Source organism: Meriones unguiculatus, chromosome 15, assembly GCF_030254825.1.
Source record: "Meriones unguiculatus strain TT.TT164.6M chromosome 15, Bangor_MerUng_6.1, whole genome shotgun sequence".
Classification (NCBI taxonomy): Eukaryota; Metazoa; Chordata; class Mammalia; order Rodentia; family Muridae; genus Meriones; species Meriones unguiculatus.
The window spans coordinates 71,736,219-71,748,422 of record NC_083362.1 but is presented as its reverse complement, the minus strand read 5'-3'; the positions used below and the strand labels follow the sequence as shown (position 1 = coordinate 71,748,422).

The window sequence follows — 12,204 nt, the reverse complement described above, 5'->3', positions numbered from 1 at the left end:
GGGGTGACAAGTGTCACTGTGCCTGAGGCTGGGGTGACAAGTGTCACTGTGCCTGGCTCTTTCTGTTTTCATTTGAACTCACCTACTCTGCTGTGTTAGGTCTTGTGGTCCTGGTCACAGGCTGGGGGGGGGGAGGAACAGGGCCTTCTCCCAGCTGCCTAGCATTTAGGCAGCTTCCTGCTGTTTCCTTTCCAGGCTCCTTGGCCTGCAAGTTAAAAGCCTAGAGGAAATGTGGTACCCAGGCATACCCTTGAAAAAAGGAGTAGTAACTATTACTTTCATTTAACAGATGCAAATCACTGAAGTTCATCATATAGATCGACAAACACAACAAAGTGTAAGGATGGGGGAGGGTGTTTCTTCCTTTTTTATACAGGGTCTTGAGGCACAGCCCAGGTTAACCCTATACTGGCAATCATTCAAAAGCACTGGGATTACAGAATATGCCACCATGCTTGGTTGTTTTGAGACTTATTTATTCATTCATTCAGAGAGGGCCTGGAACTCTGGAATTACTCGGGTTGTTAATTCAGGCCTCAAATTCATGGTAATTCTCTGGTGCAGCCTTTCAAATGCTGTGATTATAGGTATGAGCTACTGTGCCTAGCTTTTTTGGGGGGGTACCTTATATGATATATTTATAACTGATTTTCAATTAGCACTTGCTGAAATCCACTTACAATGCCAATGCTCAGAAGGAAACACAATTTCCAGGCCAACCTGGCTACCTAACAAAACCATCTCAAAAAGGAAAAAAAAAAAAAAAAGCTAAGATGTGCTGTCGATAAATAAATGGCAGGACCCTTAACGTGGGGAAACTGACCTAGAGATTTCATTATTCTCTTGCCCCTTTGTCTAAGTCCTCTCTATCCAGCTAGGAAGATGCCTCAGTGGATAAAGTGATTGCTACAGGAGCATGAGGACTCAAGTTCACGTCCCCAATACCCCTTGTAAGGAGCACGGGGTGGCAGCACACAACTGTCACTGTAGCACTGGGGTAGTGCTGGTTGGAGCAGGGACAGGAGGATCCCTGGCATTGCTAACTGGCCTGTACAACCGGAAAACTAAGCTAGAGATGGGCTAGGGGTGTAGCTCACGGGCCAAGTGCCTGCCTGGCATTGCCAAAGCCACATAAAACCTGAGTGTAGCACACACTTGTAATACCAGCATTTGGGAGGGGGAGGCAAAGAATCAAAAGCCCAAGGACAGCCTGGGATACATGAGACCCTATCTCAAAAAATAAAAATAAATAAGAGTCATGAGTGATAGAAAGAGACAACCCGGGTTAACCTCTTGCCTCTACACTTGAACTCAGGCATACCTCCTCCCCCCACAGTCCTGTCTCCTTACTACTTCTGTGACTGGACAACTGTATACCAGCGGTTCTCAACCTTCCTAATACTGTGACCCTTTAGTACAGATCCTCATGTTGTGGTGACCCCCAACCATAAAATCATTTTATTATTTTTGGTTTTTTGAGACAAGGTTTCTCTGTGTATCCTTCACTGTCCTGGACTTGCTTTGCAGACCATGTTGGCCTGGAACTCACAGTGATCTGCCTGCCTCTGCCTCCCTCAGTGCTGGGATTAAAGGCACGTACTACCACACCTGGCCATAAATTATTTTTATTGCTACTTCATAACTAATTTTGTTATAAATTGTAAATACCCGATATGCAGGATATCTAATATTCAACCCCTGTGGAAGAGTCATTTGACCCCAAAGGGCTCATGATCCACAGGTTGAGAACCACTGACTGCTCTTCACCCTCATCTGTGAGCAGTGATGCTTTAGCCTATTTTGAATACATTTATGTATTTAAAATTTCTAAAGAGCTAAAATGGAGCTTGGTGCCTGGAAATGCCCACCTACGCGTTAGGTGTTGACTCCACAGTAACACCAAATTGTACTAGCTGTCCCTGCTGCTGCTTCACTGAAAAACTGTTCCGCTCACTTTGTGGTGGTACGGCCACCTATCACTGAGCTGTATCGGTCACTCCAGTTTGTCATTTTCAATGCTATTATGTACCAGGCAATGCTTCAGGCACTGGGAATACAGCAGATAAGTTTGTGTTGTGTCTGGGGAAGGGGCAAATTAACAATGACCAAGAAAAGTACTGGCTGAGTGTAACTCAGGGTGCAAGAGTATCTTAGAGGCACTTCACACCAGAGGACTGGGGAAGGCCCATACAGATAGAGCGGTCGACAGAGCAGACATGCCCAGGTTGCTGGGATTCATCCGTCTCTTCCTGAGCGCCTTTAGCGTGCTCTGCTCGGAATTTCCAGGGTCTTGGCTCACACACTCTTCCTGTCCCTCTATCCAAGAGTCTCCCCTGGCTCCATCCTAATGGTTCAAGGTGTGACCAGTCTCTCTATAAAGATCATTCCCCACCACCGCAACACTGGTCCTCATCCATCACTTGCCCTAACTTGAGAACACCTGGGGCTGTCCCACACTGTGCTGGGAGGCCTTAGGAAGCAAGCGTCACGCATCTGCAAAGGCTGATGTTTAGACAGAAAACTTGGAACCTAACACATCAGTCTTCATTAAAATCTCCCGAGACTGGGACAGACATGGCGGTGCAAATTTAACCCGACACATTGGGGTCAGGCTGAGGCTAGCCTGCTCTACATAGGACAGCCCGAGCAAATACCCGACCCGCACCCTAGACAAAAATCCTTTTTTGTTGTTATTTTTTGGTTTTCGAGACATGGTTCCTGTCGATTTGTAACCCGGGCTGGCCTCGAACTCAGAGATTCGCCCTATCTCTGCCTCCCAAACCCTGGGATTAAAGGCATACGCAAGCACACCCGGCTGTGATTTATTTCTTAATCAATATTGTCAGATGATGGAACCCTGACTCCAGAAAAGTTGGGCTCTAGATACCTAGAAAACACTCAAAATAGAAGCACTCCAGTATGCTACGCTCGAAAGCAATCATTAAGCAACCCGAGACAACTCTTGCCCCCGCCATCGAGGGAAGCCTGAGTGGTCTCGTCCCCAGCACCCACCGGAAGTCCTCTCTGGACCTGGCCCTGTTCGGAGTTATACCGAACATACGGGGGTTCGTTGGTTACTATGCCCTAAGGAGACTGCACCGCTCACACACGCAGTTGCTTTTATTAGGAATTCTCAGGAGAACGGTGGCTTGCAGCGCACGGCCACCACCAAGACGTTCTCGGTGGCGCTGAGGGGCAGGCCTAGGGCCGCCGACCCGCGCCAGCGAACTTCCGGCGCTCTCCCGCTCCTCCGCAGCCAGGCGCGGCGGACGCTTGAGGCCGCCGCCAACTCCACCGTGGGGGGCGAGCTTCCGCAGCGCGGAGGACTCCCCGAGCAGACCCCAGGCCACGTGAAGCCAGAGGTCCATGCGGCGTCCTAGTACCTGAGGGCATCCGGGCCGAGGCGGCCCCCCCAACGCTCCTCACTCACGCCGCGCCAAACTCGCGCGTCTCACGGCGCAGGCGCGGGGGAGCGAGCCGCTCGGGAACGCTGAAGGGCCCGGCACACCAACCAGTCAACGTCCGCCCTGCGCAAAACCGGCCCCGCCCTCCGGAAGCTGCCGTCGGGCCACGCCCCCGCCGTCTCCGCCCCCCACGCCGTAGGCCCGCCCCACGCCGCCTGGGCTAAAGCCGGCGGTTGGCTCGAGGGACGGACGCGAGCGGTGATTGGTGGAGGCGGGATCACGAGGACGCCGCCGTCGCCTTTCCAGAGGCGATTACTGGGCAGGCTCAGTCTTTCGCCTCAGACGCTAGCGGTAGCTGGCAGGCAGTTGTACGTGCTCCGGAGCCTTCAGTGCCCGCCGCTGCCGACGACCTCGCGTGGGTGCCCCGAGGCTCTTCCGAGCTGCTCGCCCTCCGCACACGCCGCCGTCGTAATCCGCCATCATGGTGAAGCTCGCAAAGGTGAGAGGCCTTGCGCGCCGATGTGGACGAGTGAGGCCTGCTTTCTCCGGGACGCGCGCGCCCCCGTCGCTGAGGGGAGGAGGGCCTGCGCGCAATCCCGGGCGCGTTCGAGGGCGCCATGCTGAGGAAAGTCTCGCGCGACTGCCGGCAGGTCTCGCGCTGCTTGGCCTCTGACTCGGTGCCGAGCCGAGCCGAGGCGGGCTGCGGGGAGGGCGGTGTTGGCTGCCCCGCGGGGGTCGGCGAGTGGGGAGATCGGAGGAGCTGAGCGTGGACGGCCCGCGCCGGGGCCGCCGAGTAGGGAGAGGGCCGAACCCATGCGGCGAGGGCCCGCTGGGCCCCGCCTCCCCGCGCACGTGCTCGGGTGCGCGGCCCGCCACGTGGGTGGCGGCGCTCCTCGTGTGTCGCGCGTCCTCGGGGGCTGGGAGTGGGCCTGGACACCGGGATAGGGGGCTGCGGGATGGACCTAGGTGGCCGGGCCGGCCATCCCCCAGCCCCGGCGGGGCCGGGCGGACCTGCGCGTGGTGGCTTGCGGGGGGACCTCCACGTGGCGCGGCCGGGGCGCGAGGTGGAGGGAGTTCCGCTCCGGAGATGCTCCTTTAGAGGGTGCTTCCGCGCTCTCCCACGATGATTTAGAGGTTCAGAGGAAGGGGCCATGACATAAAGGGCCGGGACTAGTCTTTGCGGGTGAGGGTCTAAAAGGAAGAGTTTTTCTCAGTTGTCTGTGAAAAGTCAGGACATACTGCAAACTTTGCCAGTATGAAGTCCATATGGGCAGTAGACCTTAAAGATAATGGCAAGATACAAAATGGCTTAAGATGCGGGTAGAGACGTTGTGTGTGCATTTGCAGGCCGGCAAAACCCACGGTGAGTCCAAGAAAATGGCTCCTCCCCCAAAGGAGGTGGAAGAAGATAGTGAAGACGAAGAGATGTCAGAAGATGAAGAAGATGACAGCAGTGAAGAAGAGGTACAAGGGCTAATCGAAAGATTGTGTTAAGTTTAAGATGCAGTCTGGAAGTAGAATCAGAAAGAAATACGATACTTTTTTTGTATGTAGTGAATCGTTGAGTGACAAGCTCATTATTGCTGTTGACAATTATCTGAGTATTTTAATTCTAGGCAAGCTGGGGCTGTGGAGTGAAACCTCATTTTTTATGGACATGCTAAATCAGATTTCTGGTTTAGAAAAGCTCTGCTTTAAGTACCCAATAAAATTATTAGCAAAAAATGCTTTGAGTGGAACTCTTCCCTCCCCAGGCAGGGTTTCTCTGTACCCTTGGCTATTTTGGACTCAGATTAAGCTGGCCTCAAACTCGGAGATCCTCCAGCCTCTACCCTGAGTGCTGGTAGTAAAGGGGTGCACCACCACACCTGGCTGGACTTCAATGGTTTTTTTTTCCCGTGGTTTTTTTTTTTGTTGTTGTTGCTTAGTTTTTAATAAAACTAGAGTATATTCTTCCCTAACTCAAGTACTTGAGGCTGAGTTGGAAGCCAGTTTTGGGTGTTTCCGGTTGGAGACTTTTAATTGCATGTGTGGGCGCACTAAGCATGGCTGGTGCCCTTGAGCTAGAAGAATGCTCTTGGATCCTTAGAAATGGACTTAGAACCACCATGTGCATGCTGAGAACTGAACTTGTATCCTCGACAAGAATAAGTGCTCAGCCATCTCCAGTCTATCTAATGCCCTTGTTCTTGAGCTCAGTTAATGTTGGTATCTTAAGATAGTATTGAATATAGAATGCTTATGATTTATTTTCAAGGTTGTCATCCCTCAGAAAAAAGGCAAGAAGGCTACTACAACTCCAGCAAAGAAGGTGGTCGTTTCACAAACAAAAAAGGTTGCAGTTCCCACCCCAGCTAAGAAAGCAAATGTTACCCCAGGCAAAAAGGCAGCAGCCACACCAGCTAAGAAGGCAGTTACACCAGCCAAAGTAGTTGCAACACCTGGTAAGAAGGGAGCCACGCAAGCAAAAGCATTGGTAGCAACATCTGGTAAGAAGGGAGCTGTCATGCCAGCCAAGGGAGCTAAGAATGGTAAGAATGCCAAAAAGGAAGACAGTGATGAAGAGGAAGATGACAGTGAGGAAGAGGATGAAGATGATGAGGAAGAAGAAGAGGAAGATGATGATGAGGAAGAGGAGGATGATTTTGAGCCACCAGTAGTAGTAAAAGGAGCAAAAACAGCAAAAGCAGCTGCTGCTGCTCCTGCCTCAGAAGATGAGGAAGAGGATGATGAGGAAGAGGATGATGAAGAGGAAGATGGTAAGTGTTTGGGTGTTTGTTCTTGGGTTTCTGTTCGCAGGCTTGGTAGAGATAGGTTTTTAAAATACTACGTGTAGTTTTTCTGACCACTTCATGGGTTAGATTTGAAAGACATATTTTGTGCTCTTAATTTTTTTTTTCTTCTGTTAAACTAAACAGGTTTTTCTATGTAGCCTTGGCTGTCCTGGACTTACTTTGGACCAGGCTGGCCTCCAAACTCAAAGCAATCTACTTACCTCTGCCTCCCTGAGCTGGGATTACAGGCATGCACCACTGCCCCATCTGCTTTCTTAATTCTTTCTATAATTTAATTAAGCATGTTGTCAGGATTTCATTTTCTTAGTTTTATCTTTGTGGGTTTTTCTTTTATGTGTGTCTGGACTGCCAGCAAATACCTTTGCTTGCTGAACTATCTTTCAGACTCAGAAGAAGAAGTTATGGAGATCACACCAGCCAAAGGAAAGAAAGCTCCTCCTGCAAAAAAAGTTGTTCCTGTGAAAGCCAAGAATGTGGCTGAGGAGGATGAGGATGATGAAGAAGAGGATGAAGATGAGGAGGACGATGAAGAAGAAGAGGAGGAGGAGGAGGAGGAGGAGGAAGAAGAAGAGGAAGGTAAACCAAATTAAATTAAATTCTAAAGTACACTGACCTGAATGTTTAATGGAAGTACTAAAATGCCTGCCTACACATGAATGACACTTTAAAAACATCTTACCCAGAACCTGTTAAAGCAGCACCTGGAAAAAGGAAGAAGGAAATGACCAAACAGAAAGAAGCTCCAGAAGCCAAGAAACAGAAAGTAGAAGGTAAACCTGCCCAAATGGGGGACATAGCCTTAATCTCCTAAGGTAACAGTGGCACAAGTGATGAATGACAAAGGGACTTAATACTGAAATCTGGTGTGGAAATGCAATGTGCTGATGTGCCTTGTAGTTAGTTCTATGTTAAAATTTATGTGTAGTGACTAAATTTGTAAGTGGACTAAAAATTCATTTTCTGTGTAGGCTCAGAACCAACTACACCTTTCAATCTGTTCATTGGAAACCTTAATCCAAGCAAGTCTGTTGCTGAATTAAAAAGTGCAATCAGTGAACTTTTTGCTAAAAATGATCTTGCTGTTGTGGATGTCAGAACTGGTACAAACAGGTAAATTTTTCATTGAATATTATATCTAATTACTTGGGGTTTTTTAAGCCTTTCTGTTCCCTTCCATGTTTTTAAACATGGAATATAAAGATATTAGGCATTATAAGAATTTGGCATTTTGGATCTGAATGATCTGGGAATGCTTTTAGCTAGATGGATTCTTAGCAGGGTCTATACCAGCTCCCACTATCAGTTGTGTTCTAAGTAAAGATTTAATAAATGAGATATAAGTGAGTTTGCTGTTGTGTCTTGGTTCAGGGGATTTGAAGATGAATTAGTTAGTGTTGTAGGTGCTACATTTGTATGAACAAAAGTAGATGGTTCTCATGCCTGTAATCTTGTTCTTTTTCTTCAAGGAAATTTGGTTATGTGGATTTTGAGTCTGCTGAAGACCTAGAAAAGGCCTTGGAGCTTACTGGTTTAAAAGTGTTCGGCAATGAAATAAAACTAGAAAAACCAAAAGGAAGAGATAGTAAGAAAGGTATGTAAAAAAGGGTCTGTTAACTGACGACAGGTAGGCTTTAGACTTTTCCCTTAGTTTCATCTCATGTAAACCAGTGAGGTGACATGGGTGGTGTCTGCTGTAGTGTTAGAACTGGCAGGATGAGTAGATTAGTGAGTAAAGGTGCTTTTGCTGTGAAGCACTTCTTGATACCCATTTCAGGTTTCAGACTTTGGGTTTTGAAGTAGGCCCACTATATGTTAGAAATACTCTTTAACATTGCTTCATATCCTCAGTCCCCTTTTGATCATTTGACAAGATAGCTGTGAATTCAGTTTGTAGTCTAAGCAGGTCACAGACTTACTGGCTATAGTCTTGTGTCACTGGAATGATCCATATGGGTTATGAGGTATCTTAGAGGTGGGACTTAAAATAGATTTGTTTTGTGTACAATTTGATACGTATGGCCTAGAAGAACTTTATATGCATCTACAACATGCTGCCTGGTGTCCAAGGAGGCCAGGAGCACTTAATCTCCTGAAACTGGACAGATGATTGTGAATCTCTATATTGTAAGTGCTGAGAATTGAACATGGGTCCTCTTTGTGCATAGTGCTCATAACCATTGAGCCACCTCTCCACCCTTCTCACCTTCAGTTTCAGCATAGAACCTTGTCCTTTATTTTATTGCCCTATTTTCTTTGTGACGTGTTATATGATGTACTTGTCTTTTTTTAATCTAGTTCGAGCTGCAAGAACCCTTTTAGCCAAAAACCTCTCTTTCAACATTACTGAGGATGAATTAAAAGAAGTCTTTGAAGATGCCGTGGAGATCAGATTGGTCAGCCAGGATGGGAAGAGTAAAGGGTATGTTTTGTGTCTTTGAACTTGACTTATAGTAACAGTTTCTGAGTCGGTGGTGTCCACTTTCTATCTTCTGCCCTAAACAGGGTCTGTGTGCCAGACTCAGATTTTATGGTCAGACTGAGCTGATCCTCTTGCCTCTACCTCCCATGTTCTGAATTTAGAGTGCACCATCATGCCCAGATGGTGGGTTGGTTTTTGAAGCTGTGACTACTGTTACAAGCTGGTTTCCATCCAAAATCAGTGTCTTTTTGCCTCAGGTTTCTGGTACCACCAGGACTATCCTTTCCTATTTTATGAGATGTGATTCTAGCCATTTAATCTATTACTGTGGGTACTTTTTATCCCCCTACATAGTAGGGGAATAGTCTACATAAGTTTAAAGAATGATTTTAAAGATAAATAAAACTTGAAAAAGAAAAATAAAAGTGATATAAGTAGTCATTATTTCAGTCACCGAGTACACACATACTTGTTATTTGCCTAATATGTTTCTTATTAAGCAAATTGTGCTTTTACTCTTGCTTATCTCTATTGCAGGATTGCTTATATTGAATTTAAGTCTGAAGCTGATGCAGAAAAAAACCTTGAAGAAAAGCAGGGGGCAGAAATTGATGGGCGATCTGTTTCACTCTACTACACTGGGGAGAAAGGACAAAGGCAAGAGAGAGGTGGAAAGAATAGCTCTTGGGGTGCTGGTGGTAAGTTAAAAGGTTTAATTCTAGTGGGGGTTGGAAAGTACTTGTGTATTTGTACTTCATGATTAGCTAGAATTCACCTTTTGTTCATCTACCTGGCTTTTAGTCTTCATGAGTGGGAGCTTTTTGAAATTTACAGTGGAGAATAGTAGGCAAACGGCTTTCTTGGTTGGATATGTTTCATACTTTAAATGGCTTGACCTATGTATATTTTAGAAATAATATAGGACAACATAGAAAAGTGATCTAGTTAGACTAAAAATGAAAGGCATTCCTGTACAGTTACTGTTAAAGCAACAAGTGTTTTTAGTTGAATGTGGTATAGTGGTCTGCAGCTGAAGTTTCATTGTTTTAGTTACATGACCTCTTTTGTGGGGTAGGTTGGAAATAGGCTTGTTGTGTGGCCCACATTTTGTCTGATTGCTTTAATTTATACATATCTTGCCAATGTGACATCTTTGTACTTGCAGGTGAATCAAAAACTTTGGTTTTAAGTAATCTTTCCTACAGTACAACAAAAGAAACTCTTCAGGAAATATTTGAGAAAGCAACTTTTATCAAAGTGCCCCAAAACCCACAAGGCAGATCTAAAGGGTAAAGTATAATTTTATGTTGTTAGATGTGGACTGGACATATTTTTACACAGCTCTAATAAGGTTAAAACTATCCTGTTAGCTTAAAAACACTTGAAGTTTTAGTTGTGCACATGACAGTAAATATTGATAACATTGGTAATTGATTACCTGCTGGTGCCATGTGTTTTTAAGTTTTATTCTGAGCACTGACTTTGAATCCTCAGGTATGCCTATATAGAATTTGGTTCATTTGAAGATGCTAAAGAAGCTTTAGATTCCTGTAATAAAATGGAAATTGAGGGCAGAACAATCAGACTGGAGTTACAAGGACAGAGGGGATCACCTAATGCAAGAAGTCGTAAGTCCCTTTGGCATGATGTGACTGGGGTTGGGTGGCATTTTTTTTTTTTTGAGGTTATGTGTGTCCATGCTGATATGGGGCTGCCTTTATGTAGCTGCTGAGTAAATGACAGTTGGATATGATGACTGATTACCTGAGAAATAATTGATGAAATCTCAAGAAAATTCCTCTAGATAGTCAAGTTCTGATCCAGCCGTCAGCTCAAAGCAGCAACTTATGGGTTTGATTGCCATCTGTCCAGCCAAGGGTACATAGTGAAAAACCTATAAAACAGGCGTCATTTTCTCTTCTAGAGCCATCCAAAACTCTGTTTGTCAAAGGTCTGTCTGAGGATACCACTGAAGAGACCTTGAAAGAGTCGTTTGAGGGCTCTGTTCGTGCAAGAATAGTCACTGATCGGGAAACTGGCTCTTCTAAAGGGTAAGACATAGTATTGCTTCTCTTTAATGTGTTCTGCATGGAGAGCTTGGCTCTGCAGTGTCTTCTCATTGAGCTCCTTTCTGTCAGCTGGTGGCAGATTATGGATTCGCACGAGAAGAAGAGAAAGTTCACAGAACTAGCACTTTAAATCTTCTGTTTTTGCAGAGGTTTATTTGGCTGTTGTGTGAGACATTCTGAGATCCAACCAGAATTTACCAGTTTGGTGCTTGTTATGTTATTTTAAAGTGGGTGGTTTTTATTCTGTGTTTTAGGTTTGGTTTTGTAGACTTCAATAGTGAAGAAGATGCCAAAGCTGCCAAGGAGGCCATGGAAGATGGAGAAATTGATGGAAACAAGGTTACCTTGGACTGGGCCAAACCTAAGGGTGAAGGTGGCTTCGGTGGCCGAGGTGGAGGCAGAGGAGGATTCGGAGGCAGAGGTGGTGGCAGAGGAGGAAGAGGCGGATTTGGTGGCAGAGGCCGAGGAGGCTTTGGAGGTAAAGGATAGGAGCTATAACCTCTATGTGATTCCTAAGCCTGTGTCTTACCATTCTGGGTCGGGGAGGTCAATTCTTACACTTTTCATGTTTTTTCCTTCCTATAGGCCGAGGAGGCTTTCGAGGCGGCAGAGGAGGAGGGGGAGACTTCAAGCCACAAGGAAAGAAGACGAAGTTTGAATAGTCCTTCCATTCCAGTCTTTCCCTCTTCATTTTAAAGAAAGGACTCTGGGGTTTTTACTCTGTTACCTATTCAATGACAGAGCCTTCTAAGGACATTCCAGGATAGATTGCAGGCCATGTGGTCTGCTTGGAATCCAAATAAAGATAACATTTCAAGAGATGCCCTGTTGAGTTATATGAGCCCGGTGAAAATGAACAGGTTATCTCTCTCTTGAAATGTTATTTTTATATAGATTCTAAGTAGACCACCTTGGCTGTATACTGTCCTGGGATGTCCTTAGGAGGCTCTGTCATTGAGCAGGTAACTTTTTCAAGATGGGTAATAGAGCTAACCCCATCTGTATGATTGAATTTATATTGTTTTACCCTATGTACAAAACCTTTTTTTCCTACAAATTTTTTTTTTTTTTCTTTTTTGTGTTGGGGGCTGTAAAAGAATGTTTATCATGTTTTTTGCTTCAGTGGCTTTAGGGCAAATTAAAAGTCCTAAACTCTGATGCCAGACTTGTGCTTCCTGAAGGTTCATTTTGGAATGTTGCTTAAGAGCTTGGCAAGACTGACTGCAGATTCTGCCAAGTGGGAATTTGCTTTCAGTAATCCTAGCTGCAAATGTGGAAATTACAGTGGGGGGTGGTTTGAAGCAGCATCATCGTGTTTCTGATCTGGAAGGTTTGATATGTTGCATTTTACCCCTAGATGGGTGTCCTGGGCAAGTTGGTGAAGCAGCACATGGATTGGTGCTGGAAATGTGATATTAGTTTGTGTATATCATTCTAATCCCAGCACTTGTGAGAACAATACAGTGTAGTCTTAAATGGCCTGGGGAAGGCATGCTGCCCCCATTTAGTTGAAAGAT

At 45.9% G+C, this 12,204-nt stretch overlaps 1 protein-coding gene and 3 non-coding genes across 4 annotated transcripts; all 4 read left to right on the top strand.

Moving 5' to 3' along the window:
* Positions 1-3,716: 3,716 nt before the first annotated feature.
* On the top strand, positions 3,717-11,852 carry Ncl (nucleolin). Its single transcript, XM_021649733.2, has 14 exons — positions 3,717-3,903; positions 4,752-4,868; positions 5,662-6,163; positions 6,584-6,775; positions 6,883-6,969; positions 7,168-7,309; positions 7,666-7,790; positions 8,495-8,618; positions 9,156-9,316; positions 9,784-9,907; positions 10,113-10,246; positions 10,543-10,669; positions 10,942-11,165; positions 11,273-11,852. The coding sequence occupies exons 1-14, from the start codon at positions 3,886-3,888 to the stop codon at positions 11,347-11,349; spliced, it is 2,154 nt and encodes a 717-aa protein (XP_021505408.2). The 5' UTR covers positions 3,717-3,885; the 3' UTR covers positions 11,350-11,852.
* Positions 7,020-7,089, top strand: LOC132648200 (small nucleolar RNA SNORD82). The gene has a single exon (XR_009586573.1). It is a non-coding gene; the product is annotated as a small nucleolar RNA SNORD82 (small nucleolar RNA).
* LOC132648201 (small nucleolar RNA SNORD20) lies at positions 10,363-10,442 on the top strand. Its single transcript, XR_009586574.1, has one exon. It is a non-coding gene; the product is annotated as a small nucleolar RNA SNORD20 (small nucleolar RNA).
* On the top strand, positions 10,729-10,864 carry LOC132648197 (small nucleolar RNA SNORA75). The gene has a single exon (XR_009586571.1). It is a non-coding gene; the product is annotated as a small nucleolar RNA SNORA75 (small nucleolar RNA).
* Positions 11,853-12,204: the final 352 nt, after the last annotated feature.

What these genes read in the sequence shown, in the direction of transcription:
- Ncl (XM_021649733.2), top strand. An exon ending in CCACAAGGCAGATCTAAAGG is followed by an intron (nt 9,908 to 10,112) that starts GTAAAGTATAAT and finishes TTGAATCCTCAG; the next exon opens with GTATGCCTATATAGAATTTG. An exon ending in ATCACCTAATGCAAGAAGTC is followed by an intron (nt 10,247 to 10,542) that starts GTAAGTCCCTTT and finishes TTTCTCTTCTAG; the next exon opens with AGCCATCCAAAACTCTGTTT.